Source organism: Artemia sp. Qi Xiang Cuo, chromosome 18 (genome assembly GCF_049724085.1).
Source record: "Artemia sp. Qi Xiang Cuo chromosome 18, ASM4972408v1, whole genome shotgun sequence".
NCBI classification, from domain to species: Eukaryota; Metazoa; Arthropoda; class Branchiopoda; order Anostraca; family Artemiidae; genus Artemia; species Artemia sp. Qi Xiang Cuo.
In genome coordinates, this window is record NC_142811.1 from 56810725 (window position 1) to 56833332 (window position 22608).

The 22608-nt window shown below is 35.6% G+C and overlaps 1 protein-coding gene across 1 annotated transcript in view; it reads left to right on the top strand.

Annotated features, from left to right (window-relative positions):
- Positions 1-15642, top strand: part of LOC148941686 (lysosomal dipeptide transporter MFSD1-like) — a 167856-nt gene extending 152214 nt beyond the window's left edge. The window contains exons 12-13 of the mRNA XM_089104223.1: positions 4451-4674; positions 15419-15642. Of these exons, the coding sequence (XP_088960349.1) occupies positions 4451-4674; positions 15419-15472 (278 nt within the window). The 3' untranslated portion in view covers positions 15473-15642. The remainder of the gene's footprint in view (positions 1-4450; positions 4675-15418) is intronic.
- The last annotated feature ends 6966 nt before the right edge of the window (positions 15643-22608 follow it).

The window sequence follows — 22608 nt, forward strand, 5'->3', positions numbered from 1 at the left end:
CTTTAAGTCTTGCTTTATGACATCCTACTATCCCAACTGCGGAAGACCTGCTTTCCGTTTAGCCCTAGGCGGTTGGCCGAAAAGGACAATCTTTGGCAATATGGCATCCTTCACTGCAGAACGTCTTCTAGCCATCTCAACTTTCCCTCATTATAACCCTAGAAAGCGGGATTGAACCACACTTTACGTACAGCCTACTGTTTGAAATAAGGTCAGTCAGCTGGGTATCGAAAACAATCCGCAGGCAATTTCTCTGGAAAAGTTTTTGTTATTAAGTATTGCGTTCTCTGAGCTAAAACTTTCAAAGGTTTTTTTAAAATATTTCTGATGTTGCAACTACTGCTACAGTTTTCTCAAGTTTTCTGATTTTTGTTCAAGCTAAATTAAAAGGAAATGCACTTGGGTTTGTTTTGGTACATTGTTCTTAGCCTTTCCAGGATTTTGATAAAAATTGTTTTAGCGAAGGTGATCCTCAGATCGTTCTATAGCAGTAATTTAATATTTGTGTATACTTTACAAACCAACAAAAAATGTAAAGGGAGGGGGGAGGGAAATGAGGGCCACTAAGCCTCAAGAAAGGTTTTTTCGAGTCAAATGTCACTTTTTATTTCCAGAGATTACAGAGTTTGCACTTTTGGTCCTCTAGTGGGATCTAAAGCTTCTTACTCAACTATATGTGTAAACCTGACTCAAATTAAAAATTGTTTAAAGGCTTCTTCACACGATTTTCAAGCCACGTCGAATACTACAGTGAAAATAAATCTTGGATTTGTTAAGAAATGACTCCAGAAAAAAAAACTAAACATCCTTTTTAGGTAATGTTGTAGATATCTGTATTTTGGACCAAACTCATTTCGTTAATTATTTCTTTCATGTTCACCATAGTACATTCACATTGGACGTTATTAGATGCTTTTTTCTCCACCCTTATAACGAGTAACCATCAAAGAGAGCATTGAAATGACTTGTTAAAAATACGAGGAAGCGGTTAACAACAGCAAAGTATTCAAAAATATGGATCGTGCACACTATACTGTTTAGCAAAACAAGCAATTTGTTGTATATATACACAAGCATGTTGTATAACACAAAAAAATTTGTTTAGCAAGCTGTTTTAGCGACTGTTTCCTACTTTTCCACAATTATAATCGCAACAATTTAGTGTAATTCACTTGATTCCGGTAACTTCCATGTAAAAATGAACTTCCGGTAACTTCCAACGTGAACTTCCATGTTTCACGTTGAATTGCTCATTTTAATCTTGATCAGTGGCCTGTAGCCCCGAAGTAGTAAGAGATCCAAACTCAAAAATTTTACGGGGTACGGTAATCGTGAAAGAGGACAAAAAAGCTCCAATAAAGTTTTTAAAATTTCCAGTCGTTTTTCCAAAAAAAAAAAAAAAAAATATCTTTCGTGGTGCATATAGTGTAAAAACAGAATTATCCTCGGTAAAGTAAACTCTTTTAAAACAATTTTATGTCCAACTCCTGCAAAACATGAAATTGTCTCTTTGAGAACAGAAGAAAAATTCCTGTATCTCTCTGAAATTTCTTGAAAATGATTCTGGAAAAGCTGATTTCGAACGCTAAATTCCAAATTTTTGGGTTGTTTAGGAAATTTTCGATTTAATGCGCCTTGTATTTTAGTAGAGTAGTACCATGAAAAATACATAAAATGAGATGAACTGTCTTATATGCGACATTATTTCGTTCACTTAGAAATAATTTTCAAAGCTGTAATGACATACAATTTTTGTAGATATCCTTATGCTATTTTTTTTCTAGACGAGTTAGGATTTTCTTCCCAACACGGATTGACATCTTCATTGTTTAAGAATTTTCGACATTGGTTTCCCAAAACTGGAATTTTCGCTTTGGCTTTTTCTTTTTTGAAGTCTTGATCTTGCGAACTCCCTACATTTTGTCGAGGTGAAATATCCGTGCTTCGAAGCCAAAGTCTTTAGAAATCTAATGGCCTTGAATGCTGTTCGAACTTCATATTTTTCTCCTAGAGAGCCTTAGAAACTTTTCTGTATGTTTCATAGATGTTTGGGAATAATACCGTAATCCTGATTACGACACACGATTGTCCCGATTTTTGTGTATTTCTTTCCAAGATTTTCGATTTTTATGATTATTATACTTTAAGTCTTTACGCTACGCCGAGAAATAATTTCTAAAGTTGTTGATCACGTATCAATTTTCTTGACATCGCTGAGGCAACGCCTTTTCTAGACAAGGTAGAATCTTTTGTCTAAGGCAGATAGACAGATATTGATCTTTGAAAACTTCTCCAGAAATAAAATTTCTTCTGTTACTTTTCCTTTTTTGAAGTTTTGATTTTGGGAATTCCCTACATTTTGTCTAAGTAAAATGTCCAAGCTCCAAATCTTAACTATTTAGAAATCAAATAACTTTGAATATTGATAGAACTTTATTTTACCTCTTCAATATTCTCTCTACAAATTCATTTTCTCTCATCAATTTTTGGGAAATAATAACGGACTTACTGATTTCGAAACTGAAGTTCTCATATTTTTATTTTTTTCAAAATTTTTGATTTGATTTTTACTGTATTTTAGATACAGTAATGCCATAGAGTAAGCGAGAAGACATGCACTATTGTATAGAAAAAAAATGAAGTTAACACTAAGAATCGTATGCTTATTCTACTAAGAAATTAAAGTTTACATAAACAACTATTACATGGACTTTTGTATAACATACACGGAAACAATGCCTTTACATGAAAAAAAAAACAGGGTTCTACCATTACTCGGTAGACACAGATCTTATTACAAAAGTTCTGTAATGACACCCCTGCCTCTCAAATAACATTTTACAATAATCCCAAAATGGGGTATCTGGAAAATGGGAAACGGGAGCATATGCATTTATTTTCCGTGGCCCAGTTGCTGTTGCAGTTGCTGCAAGTTGCATAGGTTGCAGTTGCTGCAACGCTCAACGGAACCTGGGCACCAGAGATCTAGTTCTTCTTCTGTAGTTATATTGCTACTATTTTGATAATTCCATTTCTATAGCTTTTTCCTAATAAGTCTTTGGGAATTTTCGGCGTTTCAGCTTTTTTTTCTTTTGTTTTTGCTTTAAAATTACACTCCTTATTTTTCACAATTGACTTTTATCTTATAATTTAATTTATCCCCAGAGTCTGTTTTCATTGTACTGTAATACTGTATATTGTTTTTTTTTACATCTGATCTTACTGCTATATTTCTACTATTACTGATATATTGCGATCTTCCTTTATATTGCTAATATTTTGATCATTTTATTTCTATAGCTCTTCCTCAATAAGTCTTTAAGCTTTTTCTTCATTTAAGTTTTTTTATGCTTTAAAATTACTCTTCTTGTTTTTAACAATTGACCTTTATCACATAATTTTCATTTATCCCAAAGACTGTTTTTCTACTTTAACTGTACACCGAGTTGTCTTACGTCTTACGTTTGATCTTAAATAGCGACGAAGACCGCGCCTCCTTTTGACTCCTTTTATAATTTAAAAACTCCTTAAGATATTCTGCGACTAAAACGTGGTATGGTCAAACAGTTGTATACTAATTTTCCCAGTGGTCAGTGAGTATATTCAGAAAAGGTTTGCCAGCCCCTTTCATGTGTAAATCTGTGCCTTAAAGATGCCATTGTTTCCTTCTCTTGTTTTCATCGTTAACTAATTTCCTAGCCTTGAAAACATATTAAAATATTGCTAAAAACCCAGATATGCTGTGGAGTATACTTTCATCCGTCATCACTGATTATATACAATAAAAAGAAAAGAAATCTTTTGCACAATTTTGCGTAAATCTGGGTTTTAGGCTAATCTATTTGCAATAATTATAGTTATAAACTCACATTTCATTCGATCATAGAAAAAATGGCAAGAAAGAGACGTAAATTTATTTTTAATGCTAATTTTCATAGTGATATAGTGATGATTTTAGTGATAATTTAGTGATGATTTATTGATTTTAGTGATACTTTTGCTCCACCCAATAAATACAAACAACAGGGAATTTTTTCTTAAGACAGTTAAAACTTTATCTAAATGAATATATCGATGCTATATCCAAAGGCCGTCCTCAGCAAAACAAACGAAAATATAAAAGAAACTCACATTAAAATACGACCATTAAAACTAAATCTTTTTAAAAGTGTTCGAATTTAATGGTTTTAATGGTCGTATTTTAATATGAGTTTCTTTTATATTTTCGTTTGTTTTGCCGAAGACGGCCCTTGGATATAAGGTCGAAATATTCATTTAACGTAAATTTTCCATTATCTTAAGAAAAAATTCCTTTTTGTTTCTACTTGTTGCTTGTATTTACGTCTGACCGCTTTGAAGGCAAACTGGACTTTATTTTTTGTTCAGGAATATCTTATTTTCTATTTTAAAACACACTAACTCTGTTTTCTGATTCCGTTTTTCTTTTCAGTTACTCTTATTTTGTGCCTCATAATTTGGATACTAGATTATCAGAAAGGGGGTCACCTGAACATGTCCACCAAACAAAGGGAAGAATATGAAGACGCTTTGCTTGGAAAAAGCGATACAGATATGATTAATGACATTACTGAAAGTGATATTACTCCATATGACCTCTTACAGCCTCGGACACACTCGGATATAAGAAACCGATACCTGGCCCGTCTAGGAGCCGTAAGTTCCTGTTGTTCTTTTTTCTTCTTCTGCTTTTCCATATTGAATCAAGGACGTCATTTGGATGGGATCATACTAGGCATAACTAGGCTGTCAATAAAGTAATAATTCCTTTCCCCGTAACGAAAGGATATTCTGCTGAAAATAAATTATTTTGATCATATACTTCCAATTTAAAGAATGTTTACTTTTCATCTTCAAAAATATTTTTACGCCCTCCTGTTATCCTTCTCCAAAATATTATAGGTCTCTGAAAAACTTTTTAGAATTAAAAGAGCTGCAACCCTCTATACACTTTTATTTATTGTCCTAATGCCCATACCTCTCACCTAAGTATATTCAACCTTACCTAATGATTATCAATTATTTCCAAGAAGTGTCCATTTCTTGGAATTTTAGATATCTGTTTTGATGTGAATAGTCGGAAAGTCCAACAAATATGCCTCTGGGAATGTCTTCAGCACCTAAGTTCAAGCTGCCTTTTTTCATTTCGGTAAATTTGTTTTTTAAAAACGATTTTTACAATTAGGCCTAATGGAGGGCAAATGTGTGGTTTTTGTAAACTAATCAGGATGAAATAAAACGCTTTAGGTCGACAAAGAAAAAAAATTACCCCAATAGACAATATCCATGAATTACATCAATTAACTACTTTAATTGTCCTTATGTTCAGATACAATTGTCTCTTCTATAATCGTTGCTGCTGTTTAGATTAAAAATGTAAACAGTGGTTTACATAGTGTATAAGTTATATGCAATACGCGAGCATGTAAAGAGCCTCTAGGCATTTAAAAAGAAGAGTGTCTGTTACGAGAAGCATCCTCAATCACACACACGGTGTTTTTGGATATCAGTGTTTTCACTTCTACGGATTTATATGTAGATCTATAATTTTAGTCCCTTCAATGAAAAAAAAAAGAAAAAAACACATTAACAGAACAATGTTAAAGATAATAGTGTTTCTACTTTTACGGGTTTACCTGTAGATCTAAAGACTTTTAGTCTCTTCGATAAAAAAAAAAAAAAAAAAAAAAAAAAAAAAAAATCAGCAGAAAATACGAAAACTAAACGAGAAAAACTACTGGTAATTTTTGAAGAATATTCAAACTTGAGACAAAATAATCTTTCGAAGAGCTTTCGTTTCATTTGTGAATTAAGGGCCAGTCACATGAAGCTGAAATCCACGTTGATTGGATGAAAAACTCTGTTTTTCTGCACAGATTTGCTAATCAGTGGAGGTTTGACATCAGGACCATCAATATTAAACCCTGCAATAATAATAAAGTTAGAAAAGCGAATGCAAGTTGTATTGGGGGGATAAATACACAGACGGGAGAAATAATTGAAATTATATAAAAATAATGTATCTGAACTCACAAAATAAAGCTATGACACAGCAAATATTATTAAAATTCAAGTTTTCTGCCGAAACCGTGCTTGCTTCATTCGCACATGTTTATTCTAATATGAACGCATATTTTAGCTCGCTGTTACTGGTCCTTAACGATTAACGTTACATTTATTTTATTTTTTTTAGGGGGGCTGGGGGACTTGATCTTGTGAAAGTTGAAAGAGTTTGAAGTGACTAAAAATTTGAACCTGAAGACGGCATGTTTCAACTATTTGCTCTGATTAAAAGCTAACCATAGTTCAAAGGTTTTCGTCAGTATAATCTCTTCAAAAAATGAAAAATTTAGTTTTTCATTGGATAATAGTGCACTCAATTTGGTAATGGTGCAGATAAGGTGTAACGCACAAGAAACTAAATCTTCTTCACAGTTTTGTTCGCTGCTCCTATTTTCATTACCGTAAGTTTAGAAAATCAAAGTTTAACACAAAGAAAATAGGTTGAAGTCTGGGTTTTAGGAGTAGTATTTGGGTTGTAGAAGTGTCTGGTAAAAGCTATGTTTCTAGATTTGAAATATTTTGCTTATTTTGGTCTTTCCTCTTCCTATTTTTTACCACGTTTTCTTCCGGCCACATTGCCTCTCACCATTCAAAATTAGAACAGAATCTTCGTCGTTTTTTTTTCGCTCTGTGATAAAGTCTCCGCAGTAAGATAACTGCACTCAGCAGTAAAAAATGCTGCTAATTGCTGCAGTAACAAATGCTGCTAGTGTTTTTGCAAACAACGTACTTTTGCTCTTTCCTTACTCTTGTCTTGTGTTCATTTTATCTTTAGTCCCAGCAAAGGCAGATATAGAGCTAAATCTTGGGGGGGGGGCAATGTGACAAGGGCGCCAATAATTCACCAAATTGACAAGTTTAATTAGATAAAAGTAAAAAAAGAAAAACAAATTTGAAAGATGGTGCCAGAAAAATCTGTGGGGGGGGGCAGGTTCCCCTCCCCTCTGGATTCACCCCTGAATCCCACGAACAGGTTATTTCCAGTATTACGATAATTTTTTTTTAATAAATACGCATGTGTTTTTTGTTATTTTTTTTCTTTTGCTCCCCATAAAATCTACAGGATGAGAAAAAATAAGCGTAATTCGCAACCTAGTAAAATATCAAATGATAAAAAACCTGGTAAGCGATTATCTTTAAAAAAAAACATCAATTAAAATGAACTGAGATTTAGCACCTTGAATTGTCATTCTTTTCTAGTCTCTTTTATTCTAGTGGTTGTTTTTATGCTTAGTTTTTATTTTTCTATTTCTGCGCCAAAGACGGCCCAGGCAGAGGTCTCAGTCAAAATATTGGCACTGTTTCTTTTCATTTTCATTGGCTGGAACTATCGTCGTTATTTCTTCTTTGCGCATTACTTTTTCTCATCTTGTCATGCTTAGCCAGAGTGGTCTCAGAAGTTATTCAGAAAAGCTGTCGAAATTTTCTGCTGAATCTGAAGAACCATCAACGTATTTCCTAAGGAAAACTTTTTTGGTATTCCAGAGAGGAAGTGGAAACACTGTTTGAAAGAAACCAAGAGGAAAACTTTGCTGGTGGTATGGAAGCAAAGGTCCAAGGAAATCGCCCAAACACATCGCCCCTGTCTGTAGTCAGGGGGGTCCCTAGGAGGTACGGGGAGGGGCGCGCCGTCCCCTCCTCCAAATTTTTTGGCATTCGGTAAAATTTTTGCTGAAGGTGAAAATTTCGGCATAAATTTTGCAAAATTGGCCGAAATTTAGCAAAATTCTTGATTTCTGCAGAAAATTCGGCATAAATCAGGTTGTGATTAGGTAAAATTTACAAAGATCGCCCCCCCCCCCAATGAAACGAGCATCGGGACGTAGTATATTATAAATTAAGAAGTTAATGAGCTGTTGATGCTGCATTGTAAAAATCGCCTAGTTCCCGATGAAAATGGAATTTCTCACTCATTAAACTACTTGAAAAAGCAGCTAAAATTAATGAATATATGCTGCTGCCCAAACAAAACAAACAACAATTCTTACGTCCAAGGTATAGGTACCAGTGATGGGTTTACCTTGTTTAGTATTGTTTTAGCTTGGTCTTGAATTTTGGTCTTGGTCTTTTAGCTTGGTCTTGAATCCTGGTCTTGAATTTTATATATATAGAAAGCCGACTCATAATGATCGATATCTACATTTCTCTTCCCATCACCCTTCTTCTGTAAAAAGAGGGGTAATAATCTCTTTAGTCGACAGAGTTTTAAAAATTTTTTCACGTAATCATATAACTTCTGAACTAAATTATGTCAAAGATATTCTTTTTTGCAATGGTTACCCAATCAAACTCATTGAAAATATATTAGATAGACGATTAAAAAAGATAAAAGAACAAAATAGGGAGCTTGTCCCCCTTAATTCAGTTACACCTGAAATTGAGAAAAAAACTTTCATCGTTTTACCATACATCCCAAAACTTGGCGATAGACTTAGAAAAATTTTAAATAAACATAATCTCTCTGTTTCTTTCTGAGCCGAACAAAAGGTTGAACATTTTTTTAACTCAGGAAAGGATAAAACAGACCCTGTACTGGGTAGTGGTGTCTACAGAATCCCGTGTTCTTGGGGAAAATTTTACATTGGTAGAACCCATCAACAACTAGGTGAACGTTTGCATGAGCACAAAATTTCAATAGACAAGTCCCTGAGATTAAAAAATAACAATGACAACTTTGATTCGGCATTGGCTTCGCATATTTTCGTAAACCCGACCCCTCTAGTTCTGTTTGACGAGGCAACTTTAATATCAACTGTTAATGACGTAACACAAACTTTTAAGGAGGTTATAGAAATAAAAAAAATATATGAACAAAATTTTAGCAATAAATAGAGATACTGGAGATATTTCATTAAGCACAATTTACTACATATTAATCTTGAAGGACTAAATCAATATTTAAGCCCGAAAAAAATTAAAAGAACATATTTGAATGTATAATGAAAACCGACCTTGTAGACCATCCAAAATTAATGCAAGACGAAAGATCCTTACACAATCATCTTGGTAAATTTCATTTTCATTGATTCCGGCCCGGTTTTTTATTCAGTGTCTATTCTGTATTTGTACAGTAAACTTCGAAAGGTTAGATTCTCGTTTTTTTTTCTTGTCTTTTTTGTTTTTGTTTTGCACTGAGGACGACTTGGTGGAGGTCCTTGTCGATATATTTGCTTATATTTTGTCTTCTTCATGGTTCGCTGGCTGACAAAATCCTCGTTTTTTCACCCTTTTTGATTTTATTTTTCACTTTGTTACTTTCTCTCTTCTCTGAGTTTCGTTTCTCTTTCTAGGTACCCTACCAATCTGAAATCTTTGAGGGAGGTAGTTCTAAAACCCTTTTCGAGGACGTCTACTGTAACAACATTTCAATTGTCACCAAAGTTGGTGGAAACTGGTTACAAGTGTCCTAGTTGTGCCAAGTGTCCAAGTGTCCTAGTTGTATTTGATGTTTTTGGAGCATTCTCCCCCCCCTCCTTCTGACGGCACCCACGTCCTAGATGTATTCTGTTAAAAATATTAACAAATTCTTATCTGGTCACCTGTTGACTGAAACTTTATGAGCCGTAAAGCGATTATTAACAGCTATCACGTGTACTCCAGAGTAAACACTGCGTGAATCATAAAGCAGATTTCTGAACAAAATGGCATGATATTAAGTAGGCAATCAAAAATATTCTTTCTGATTGTAAAACCTAGATGCAATCAGAGACAAGGAAATTTTGGAATAGGTCACTTTGGGTGTATTCCATGATGCGATCATAATTAATGATGATTTTTTTTCTTATTGATATCATTTCTACGTCACTGTATTTTTTTGGAAATTAGCCACCCATTAAAACATTTTGGCTCCGCGTTTATATAGTCATCAATAATCCCTGATTCTAATTCGGAGTCAAATTAAAATGAAGTGAGGCATAATAAGTCGCATCCAAATAGAAAGTTGATAAAATTCTTTCTATAGAATTTGCAGTTATTGTACCTCCTAGAATTTAATTCCGGTTATGAGATAATTTGAAAGCATCTCCGTAAAAATCAAAACAAAAAGAAGAAGAAGATAATTTTTACCCTCCTATAGTGGTGCAGTAGGATTAATACCAAGTTGGTAATTTGGGAGCCAGAGTTCAAACTCAACTCCACCAACACCCTGCAAGACTTGGACCCTTGATTCCGGTGATGAGATGATTTGAAAGCGTCTCCACACTAATCCAAACAAAAAGAAGAAAAAGAGAATATTGAGCTTCGAATTTAATTCTGCTCATAAGATATGCAAACGTGTCTCCATACCAATCCAACCAAGAAGAAGAAGAAAATCTTGAGACTATTATATTTTCTCATTCTTCTTCCAAAATAATTCTCATCTTCCGGAGCAGTTTCAACTTCAAAAGATTTTTTTTTAATTGCAACCCTAAATAGGACATTCCTCGTCCAGACCGCAAGTAATGACGATTAAACACAGAAAAATATCATGAAGCCCCGCTTCTTATCATCATGTGAAAAAAGGAGACACATGCCCGCTTCCCATGCGAAAAAGTAATTTTCCTTGTAGCTCAAGAGGTAAATTCTCGTAAATTTGTTTTAGCAATTAACTTTCATAGGCAGCGCGCCAGCGCTGCCTAAGTAAAGAACGATGTGGGCACAATGTGTTTCTTTTTCTCCATACCCGGGCACTTCGTATCGAAAGAGTTGTCGTAGAAACTTTGAAAAAGGCTCAGTCGATTAGAAATTGGGGTGGCTTGTGCCATTTTTAATAGTCGAAAGGGATTGGAGGACAACTAGCCCCCCCCCCCCCACGCCCATCATTCCCCTAAACACATCCAATCAAAACTTTGTGATAGCCATTTTGTTCAGCGTAGTTGATTTCCAGATAGAAAATATGTTTTTGAGGAGGACACTCCCCCACAACCCTCGGAGCAAGGGTTTTAAATTATGCCCTGAGGGCATATAAGAACGATGTTGGCACAATGTACTATTTATTATTTTTTCCTCTAGAGCTGGGCACTTCATATGGAAGGGGTCGTCGTAGAAAATTCAAAAGGGCTCATTCGATTGGAAATTGAGAGTTCTACTGCCCTTTTTAATAGTCGAAAGTGATTGGAGGGCAACTAGCCCCCTCCCCCCACGTCCATCATTCCCCCCAACACATCAACATTTTAAGGTAGCCATTTTATTCAGCGTAGTTGATTTCCAGATATAAAATATGTTTTTGAGGAGGACAATCCCCCACAACCATCAGGGCAAGGGTTTTAAGTTATGCCCTGGGGGCATATAAGATTTTATAGAAGGCGTTGTCGTAGAAACTTCAAAACAGGCACATTCGATTGGAAATTCAATGGACTAGTGCCCTTTTTAATATTCTAAAGTGATTGGAGGGCAAATAGCCCCCCCCCCCCCATGCCCATCATTCCCCCAAACACATCCAATCAAAATTTTGAGATAGCAATTTGGTTTAGCGTAGTTGATTTCCAGATAGAAAATATGCTTTTGAGGAGGACACTCCCCCAAAACCCTCAGGGCAAGGGTTTTAAGTTATGCCCTAGGGGCATATAAGGTTTTTATAGAAGGCGTTGTCGTAGACTTCAAAAAAGGCTCATTCGATTGGAAATTCAAAGGGCTAGTGCCCTTTTTAATAGTCGAAAGTGATTGGAGGGCAACTAGCCCCACCCTCCACGCCCATCATTCCCCAAACACATCCAATCAAAATTTTGAGATAGCCATTTTGTTCAGCGCAGGTGATAACCAGATAGAGGTTATGTTTTTGAGGAGGACAATCCCCCACAGCCCTCAGGGCCATGGTTGCAAGTTACACCTTGGGGGCATACAAGGTCTTTATAGAAGGCGCTGCCATAGAAACTTCAAAAAAAGCTCATGTAATTGGAACTACGAAGAATCAGTGCCTTTCTAATTTTCAAAAGTGATCGGAGGGCCCCTAGCCCGCGCCCCGCCCATCCTTTCCCCAGGCACATTCAATAAAAATTTTGAGAGTGTCATTTTGTTCAGCGTAGTTGATTTCCAGATATAAAATATTTTTTTGAGGAGGACACTCCCCCACAGTCCTCAGGGCAAGGGTTTCAAGTTATGCCCTGGGGGCATATAAGGTTTTTAAAGAAGACATTGTCGTAGAAACTTCAGAAAAAGATAATTAGATTGGAAATTCAAAGGGCTAGTGCCCGTTTTAATAGTCGAAAGTGATTGGAGGGCAACTAGCCATCCCCCCACGTCAATCACTCCTCCAAACACATCCAATAAAAATTTTGAGATAGCCATTTTGTTCAACGTAGTTCATTTCCAGATAGAAAATATATTTTTGAGGAGGACACTCCCCCACAACCCTCGGGGCAAGGATTATAAGTTATGCCCTGGGGGCATTTAAGGTTTTTTATTGAAATATTTGTCGTAGAAACTTGAAAAAGACCTCATTCGATTTAAAATTCAAAGGGCTAGCACTCTTTTTAATAGTCAAAAGGTATTTCGGGGCAACTAGCCCCCCTCTCACGCCCACCTTTTCCCCAAACACATACAATCAAGATTTTTATAAAAGTATTCTATTCAACGTAGTGTAAATTTTTCGAGTTTAGGTATTTAAGGATGACAACCCCTCCCCCCACAGCATTCCGGGTAGGGGTTTAAAATTCTTCCATGGGGGCATATAAAGTGCTTATTGAACGTGGTGTCGTAGAAACTTCAAAAGGGCTCATTTAATTGGAAATGGAAAGGCCTAATGCCCTTATTAACAGCTGAAATTGATTGGATAGCGACTAACGCCCTCTCACGCCCACCATTTTCCCAAACACATCCAATCAAAATTTTGTAATATCCATTTTGTTCAACGTAATTGAAAGTTCTGGAAATTAGGTCTTTTAGGATGATAAACCCCTCAGAGCCCTCAGTGCAAGGGCTATAAGTTATGCCCTCGGGGCATATAAGGTTTATATAGAAAGTTGTTGTATAAATCATAGGCAGCGCGATGATCGCGCTGCCTAAGTAAAGAACGGGAACACTCGAGAACGAGACAAGAAACGGGGGCTAAGTAAAGAGGAGGACACTCCCCCACAACCCTGAGGGAAAGGGTTTTAAGTTATGCCCGGGGGGCATATAAGAACGATGTTGGCACAATGTATTGTTTATTAATTTTTTCTTTAAAGCAGGGCACTTCGTATCGAAGAAGTTGTCGTAGAAACTTCGAAAAGGGCTCATTCAATTGGAAATTTGAGTGGCGTGTGACCTTTTTAATAGTCAAAAGTGATTGTAAGGCAACTAACACCCCTTCCACGCCCACCATTTCCCGAAACACATCCAGTCAATACATTGTGATAGCCATTTTGTTCAGCGTAGTTGATTTCCAGATAGTAATTATGTTTTTTAGGACAGTCCCCCACAGACCTTAGGGCAAGGGTTGCAAGTCATGCCCTGGGGGCATATACGGTTTTTTATAAAAGCCGTTGTCGTAGAAACTTCAAAAAAGGCTCATTCGATTGAGAATTCAAAGGGCTAGTGCCCTTTTTAATAGTTATAAGTGATTAGAGGGCAACTAACCCGCATCTCACGCCCACCTTTTCCCCAAACACATCTAATCAAAACTTTGAGATAGCCATTTTATTCAACGTAGTTTTAAGTTCTGGAAATAAGGTCTTTGAGGATGAAACCCCCCCCCCCCCCCCCACAGTCCTCAGGGCAAGGGTTGTAAATTATGCCCAGGGGGCATATAAGGTTTTTATATAACGCGTTGTCGTAGAAACTTCAAAAAGGGCTCATTCGATTGGAAATGGAAATGGCTAGTGCCCTTTTTAATAGTCAAAGTGATTGGAAAGCAACTCATAGGGGCGCAAAACCCCCTATGCCTCCCCAAGGTTAGAACGGTACTTACGCTTTACGGAAAAAATACAAACGAATGTGCATTGTCAGTTTAATATACATATAATGAAATTTAGCAGTAAGAATTTAAAAATTTTTTGTTTTATTAAGGTTACAAAATTATAAACATTTAAGTTTTTTCAGTAAAGTGCAAATTGCTGGCCTTGGAAGGCATAGGGGTTTCGCGCCCAACTTGTGTTAATGTCTGCTCGTTTTGAGTTTGATTCAGTTAATTATTGTACTTTCTGTTCCTTTTGGGTTTCATTTATTTATCGATGCTGATACGTGGTAGTTTCACGCTTGGTAGATTATTTGATTTGATTTTTGCTCATTTTTTGTTTAACGGAGTTCTTTACTTTTCTTTGAAAAACTTATTTTGTGGAAAAAGTTTTTTTAATTAATTACCATTAAGATTAGTCGACCTAGTAGTTACTATCCCTGAATCAGCTTCAAATGACAGTTATTCCTCACTTGGCAGTTTTTTAGTCACTTGGCTATAGTATACAAGGTTACTATGGACTAAAGTTCGTTATTTACTAGGCTGCAACGGACTCTACAATCATGGTCACTCGACGTGGAAGGCACTCCTTGCCTTGTAATTTCGTGAAAAAAAATTTTTAAGTAAAAAGATTCGTGGATAAGAGATTGAACGATTATGATTAAAGGCTAATCAAAATTATATACTAATAAAAAGACAAATGAAAATAATTAAGAATAATCTTGGCTCTCAGCTTTCCCCCACCCCCATGAACTTGTAAATAAGTTCTTAGACCATGCTGGCTAGATGTGATGCAAGAAAACTCATGAAACAAATAAACGAGGATATTTTTCAGGCTTTGAAAGGCAGAAATTAAAACCAATAATTTGACCGAGACACCGGCAACAGCTATGTATGCAGGACTTGGGGAGCCTCCCCTTCCGAAATCCTGCATTTTCTTCAGTTTCTGTGCAATTTATTAAAATTTGAAATAAAAACGGTTCTGTTATTATTGACCACCGATTTTGACCTCCCCCCCCCAAAAAAAAAAATAGAATGGCGTACGCAGGATTGTCATTTTGGGAGGTGGGGGTAATTTTTTTCCTCTATATTCCCTGGCCCCTAGATTTTGAAAAGCCCCTCGTCGGGTGTGTTTATTGAAAACTACATTTTTGGTATTTCTATTACAAATCGAAAAAACAAAAGTACCACCCCCCCCCCCTTTCTGCTTTTTCAATGCCACCACTCTGTGTACGTACCTGCTCATTTGGCCCAGTTCAGTCATCCTAAGTGCAAAAAGAAGAAACACATGAGGTAGAATAAACTATGCAAAAATGAAGAGAAAACCTTGAAAAAGAAAACACTAGAATTGCTTCATCACAGCAACTACAAAAAGTTACTTAAAAACTAACCTATTTACTGAATAAATGAGGTATCGTCTGTTCGAAATGTATTTCTTATCTCCTGTGTCTTACAGTTTGCTTAATTTCGTTCTTCTTTCAATTTCAGCTGCCTGTCAATCAACCAACACAAAGTGGTCTTCAACATCGGGCACTTCGTTGAAATCCATCATCGTAATTTAATTATATTTGTCCCAATTTTTGTCTTTTTTACGATTATGTGTGTATGTATTGGTTTATTGCATAGTTTTCTATCTTAGTTGTTTTATATCAGATCGGAATGTATTTTTAGTTGATATGACTTATTTGTAATAAAAATCGTCTTAAAATGGACTGAAATTAGAGAAATAAGGTAGGACTGTGCTAAAAGAAAATATTTGGGATGGTAGAATCGAATATATTGCAGACTATGGCTACAAATATGTCTTAAGAATGAAGATTCTCATTTTTTTTTCATCCTCTCCATCTAAAAATGAACTTTATATTCATTATTGTAAGCCAGGGCCATATCTTTGATTTTTGTCCTAAGGGAATTTTACCTATTTCTTTCTATGATATTTTTTTTAAATATGAATTTTCAAGACAAATTTACGAGTCAGCCAATATATTAGAGGGGGGGAAGTCGTCTTCAAACCCGGTACCTTCCTGAGTACAACCCTCGTTACAACACCAAACAGCCTGAGGCCAACGCAGCTGACTATGCTCTTCTTCCGCCCCAGAACTATATAATCTCCACCCACCCCAGTCTATTCAGAACTTTATTCTTTACCCCTTCTCATTGTCTTTCAACTGCATTTGAATCCTTTCTTATGACCCCATCCTATTTGGGGACAATCTGCTTTTTATTTGAATCTCAACTGACGGTCAAATTAGCATTAATGAATAGATCAAAACCAAAAAAAAAAAAAACTTAAATTAGAACAAATATTCACAACAAGCATGAAGCTAACACAATAACATAGGTGGATAAATAAATCCTAGAATAAGTAAAAATTACAATGAATACAAAGATCAAACTTAAAACGAAAGAAACTACTACAAACAAGAGTGGGCCTACTGCTCTCCCCGCCATTAACTTCTTAAGGCTATTGTGGCATTTGCTTTTTATTAAAAATTATATGTATTTTTGAATATTATGATTTAATTTATCAAAACATGGACGAAAGAAAAATCCTATCACCAGAATAATCAAGATGACTGGAAAGACATAATGAAAAATAAACTGAATGCATAATACTCAATAAAAATAATTCCTAAAAATCTTAGCAATTCCAAATTTTATCCAAGAGAAATTTTCGAGTTTTTAATGTTGAAACTATAAAAGAATTATATATGTGTTTTGTTGTCACTAAAGCAAAACAATACAATAGTCTTTGACCGGTTTATTGGGTGAGGTGGAGGAGAGAGTGGCTCTACTCCTTTTTGTTGCAAGACAAGACAAGATCTTTTATTGACAAAAACACATGGCAAATAAATTTCGAAACTGGCCGACGGAGAGCAGGGCTTGATGTGTCGGCCATAAACAAATATAAGAAAATTCCGAAATAATAAATATAGGATGTGAAACAAAAACAAAAAAACATAAAAGGTAGGAGATAACAGAGGAGGCCACCCCAGTGCGAGAACATTACATCACAAATCATACTAATATCTATTATTCAGCAATCCCAGCATCCACACAAAGAGCAATTTTTGAAATATGTTCTTTCAAAGAAAATCTGCTCTTGAAACTTGGAAACCTTTCAACTGAATTACGTTTATTAACTATATGAGGAATCAGGTATCTGATTGAAGATCTAACTCTTTCTGATTTAACTGGAGTAATACAATACTTCTTCAAGTAGACGTGATGGGCAGGAGAAATGGGAGTCTCAATTATATACAAATAATATAAATAATTTATTATAATACCACATTGCTGTATGCAGGTCTTTCAGTTGTTTAAGATTAAGTATATTGAGAAAAACACATACAGTTTTTGTTTCCGAGAGATTTCGAAGTCTCATTCGGCGATGAAAAAAAGTATCCAGAATTTTAATTGCCTTATTTTGAATTATCTGAAGAGGTTGAAGATGGACTCTAAATGTGTTGAGATAGATTACAGGGCAATAATTTAGATATGATTCAATTAGAGAATATTATAAAATTTTAAGGATGGAAAAAGGAAACACATGTTTCAATCTATGAAGACAACCTAGGTTATGGGCAAGTTTCAATCTCAAATAATCAGAATTTTTACGGAAGGATAAAAGCTCATCGAGGATAATCCCAAGGTAACGAAATGAATTTACTCTTTTTATCCTATTTTGATTTACAATTAACTCTTCTATGGTAATTTTATTTACTGTCCGCTGTGACCGCCCAAAAATCATGAATTCAGTTTTAGAAAAATTCGGAGCTAGGTAGTTACATGCAAACCATTTGTTCAAAAATTTGATTGCTATCACCATTTTCTCCACCAACAAAGATGGGGTTTTAGTTTTTACTGTCACCGCCATATTATCTGCAATAATTAGTGCTAAGCTACTATCTTGAGGCAAACACCTCGGAAGGTCATTTATATAAATCAAAAATAGTAATGGTCCTAATATTGATCCCTGGGGGACTCCAATAACAATATGGCTTGACAGGTTCCCATTTATTTCTACCTGAATTTTTCGACCATGCAGGTAAGATTTTATCTAAGATTTTAGATCTAGGCCTTTACCTCTAATACCTGTGTTATAAATTTTCTCCACCAACATTTCTTGGTTTAGCGTATCAAATGCCTTTTTTATATCATAGAAAAGAGTAGACACATGATTATCATCATTTAGTGAATCATTAATCTCTAAAATTAGCGCAGCAGTAGCTTGTTCAGTAGATTGACCCAACCTGAATCCAAACTTATTTTTATTAATAAATTCCTTTTATCAAACTACAAAACAATTCTTTTTTGAATAATTTTTTCTAGAACCTTACATATTGGGGAAAGAATAGCTATTGGGCGATAGTTGCTTATATCTGTGTTATGACCTTTCTTATGAATTGGAATAACTCGTGCAGATTTCCACACTTCTGGAAAGATCCCTGATGATATAGATGCATCTAAAATGTGAAGCAGCGGAACATGGATTACAGAAGCAAGTTGTTTCAGAAAATTTGTGGAGAGCTAATCTAGACCTAGGGAATTGCCACTTTTTAAATTCATAATTACTTTCTGGAACTCACCGAAAGTAACAGGGGCCAGGAACATACTAGAATTTTCAGATGGCGGGAGATATTCTTTATATTATTAAAAAGGAGATTCAGGGGAATTCAGTTCAACAATAGTATGAATATGAGAAAAATAATTACAAAAATAACCTGCAACAACATCCTTCCCCTTCAATTCAACACCATTTTCATTTATGATCAATTCAGGGTGTGGTGTCTTAGTATTAATAAAAATAAACAAGTTTTTTTAACTGAAAATAATGAGCGATATTAAAACTTAAAACGAACAGAAATTATTCAGCTTATGAAAGGGACTGTCCGCTCCTCAACGCCTCACTCTTTACACTAACGTTTTTTTTATTGTTTTAAAAAATATTTGTGAGAAAGAGACTAACTTTAGCGTAAAGAGCGAGGCGCTGAGGAGGGGACAGCCCATTTCATATACGGAATAATTTCTGTTCGTTATAAGTTTTAACGTCGTTCCTTACTTTCAGTTAAAAAACTTGTATTTTTTTATTTAATTTTTGAACGTTTTTAAATTAATGCAGGTTTTGATTTTGGCTCACCGTACATGAATAATTAAAACAAAATTTGCGCATTAATTTTACTTTTATTTGGTTAAATGGCTTTTTCGAAACTTGTTTAATTTTATTTACGAACGTTTTTATTAGTAATAAATATACGTAACTTAAGAATACGTAACGAAGTTCTTCGTTCGTTTTCTTTTATACGTATATTAGGGGGTTCACCCCCCATTCGATACCTCGCTCTTTACGCTAAAGTTCGAATTTTGTTACAATTCCTTAAAAGTGACCACTTAATCACAAAGGCCGTTAATTAGAAAAAATAGCTCTTATGAAAGTACTAAAGAATATTTGGCGTAAAGAGCGAGGTATTGACTAGGGGGCGAAACAAGATCACATACGTAATAATTTCTGTTCGTTTTAAGTTTTGATATTGCTCCTTACTTTCAGTTGAAAAACTTGTTTTTTTATATTTAATTTCTGATCGTTTTTTTAAATAATGCTGGGAAATCCGGCGCCCCGTTCATAGCAATGTCCCTTCCCCCATGGAAAGATCCTCCCACGTAACCCCCAACCCCCCCCCACTACCAGAAGAAATCCCTCCTGAAAACGTCTGTATACTTCCCAATAACCAAAACTATATGTAAACATTGGGTAAAGTTCATAACTTTCAGCCATTTCCCCGGGGATTGTGGGGAATTAAGTCATCCTAAAAGACATATTTATTATGTTTTCGACCATGCTGAACAAAATGGCTATCTCAAAATTTTGATTGGGTGACTTCGGGAAAAAATGAGCGTGGGAGGGGACCTAGTTGCCCTCTAATTTTTTTGGTCACTTAAAAAGAGCACTAGAACTTTTGATTTCCGTTCGAATAAGTCCTCTTGCGATATTATAGGACCACTGGGTCGATACGATCACCCCTGGAAAAAAAAAAAAAAAAAAAAAAAAAACAAATAAACACGCATCCATTCTTCTGGCAAAAAAATACAAAATTCCACATTTTTCTAGAATGGAGCTTGAAGCCTCTAAAGTAGGGTTCTCTGATACGCTGAATCCGATGGTGTGATTTTCATTAAGGTACTATATCTTTTATGGGTTGTTTCCTTCTTTTTTCGAAAATCAGGCAAATTTTCTCAGGCGCGTAACTTTTGAAGGGCATGACTAAACTTGATGAAACTTACATATTTGAAATCAACACAAAAATCTGATTCTTTTGATGTATCTATTGGTTTCAAAATTCTGTTTTTTAGAGTTTCGGTTAGTATTGAGCCGGGTCGCTCCTTACAGTTCGTTACTTACCACGAACTGTTTGATTTCCAATTTTTTCCTTGATTAAATTCCATGGAGTCCGAGGTGAATCAGATTTTTTTTTTTAAATGAATTCTCATAATAAATTTGTTCCCTTATTCTAAGAATTTTAACCAACAATTTTTATAATTTTTGAATCGCTGTACATTATAAGCCGAGGGGTATTTTATTTTTATCTTATACTACTAGCAACTCACCGCAGCACCAAGCCGCCTGAGGCCAACACAGTTACGCACGCTCCTCCTCCACCCCAATCTATTCAAAGCCTCCCTTTTTACACCCGCCCACGAAGTTCCCATTTCCTTTAAATCTTTCTTTATGACGTCATCCCACCCCAGACGGGGACGACCTGCTTTCCGTTTAGCCCTAGACGGTTGGCCGTTAAGAACAACCTTCGGCAATCTGTCATCCTTCATCCGGACAACGTGCCCTAGCCACCTCAACCTTTCTTTCATTATAGCCCTAGAGAGCGGTATTGAACCACATTTTTCGTATTTCTCTGAAAAATATCTAGCAAATCTTCATCCGCTCTTCGGAGCGTCCATGCTTCAGAGCCATATTTGAACACTGTCATCACTGTAGCTTCTAATATTCTAATCTTGGTTAGTAGACTTATCTTCCCATTCCTCCAGACTTTTTTTTACTTTGAAAAAACACCCTGAGCCCTGGCTATTCTACTTTTAACATCTTCCCTGTTCCCACCATCTTTACTAATAATACTACCAAGGTAAGTGGAGCTGTCCATCTGATCAATCTTTTCATTACCCAACGTCACCTTTTCATCTTCACTTATTCCTAGCCTTAGTGACTTAGTCTTCTTAACATTAATTTTCAAACCAATTCTAGCACCCTGAACTCGTAAAACCTCTAAAAGCTCTAATTCATTTTGCTCACACTTTCATCTAGGATGCTTAAATCGTCAGCATAATCAAAGTCCAGGAGACTTTTTCCTCCCCATTTGATTCCGTGGTCTCCCATTGCCTTTCCAGTGCTCCTTAAAACAAAGTCCATCAAAATAATCCATTTAATGGGGGATAGAACACAACCCTGCTTAACTCCTGATTTAATACAAAACCAGCTGCTAACCTCACTTCCTACCTTAACCATAGCAGTGTTATTCTCGTACATAGCACTAATCACTTTAATGCATTTATGTGGTATACCATACAAGGACAAAACCTTTATTAGAACTCTTCTATCGACAGAATACACGCTTGCTCATCATCTACAAAAATCAGGACCAAAGATGTTTGAAAACACGGGAATTTCTCAATCACCAGACTGAGAGCAAAAATTTGGTCTACACTTCCTCTACCTTTTCTAAAACCGCACTGTTCTTCTCTTAAAACTTTGTCTGCGGCATCTCTCAGTCTAAAAAGTATCGTATTACTAGGTAATTTACTACCTACAGACCAGACTAATGCTTCGATAATTACCACATTCACTTTTATCACCTTTCTTATAAAGTGGCTTAATTAAGGTTTTCCTAAAATCGTTAGGTACTTCCCCTTTTTCAAAAATCATATTCATAATCTTCAGTAACTTATTTCTAACCTCCGAGCCTCCATATTTAAGAGACTCATTTACCACCCTATCAGCACCTGGAGCCTTATTATTTTTTAATCCTTTTAGTAATGTCGCTAATTCCTCCTCACAAAAAAAATCTTCCCTCACATCCAAGGTATAACAACTTTTTCATTTTCCTCTATATCTTTTCCTGCAACTCTATCTCGGTTAAGCAAATTCTCAAAATGTTCGGCCCATCTGTCTTTAGTTTTTTCCTTATCGCTAATTGCGGCCCCATTCCTATCTTTAACTGGTCCAAGTCAGCATTGACTACTCCCTCTCAATTGGTTGACATGCTAGTAAAATATTTTACTATTATGCCATATAGCTGCATCTTCCAGATCCTCCGCAATTTTATCCATGGCCTCCACTTCACACCTCCTTAGTTCATATTTTAATGCTTTCTCCACTTTCTTTACATTCCCTTGTTTTCATATGATCTATCACTCAGATAATTCTTGTACAAGTTCTTTCTCCTTTCTATTAAACATAAATCTTTTTCACTAATATTCTTAGCTGCAGTTCTACCCTTCTTCCCTAATACACCTTCAGCAACTTCACAAAATATTTTTCTAAAATTTTTCCAAACATCTTCCACATTATCAAATTTTAAACTCTCGAGTTTAGCATTCAACTGTTCCAGGAAAGTTTCTTTCATATTCTCATTCTGGAGTCTACCAACATCATAACTTCCCGGGAGGTA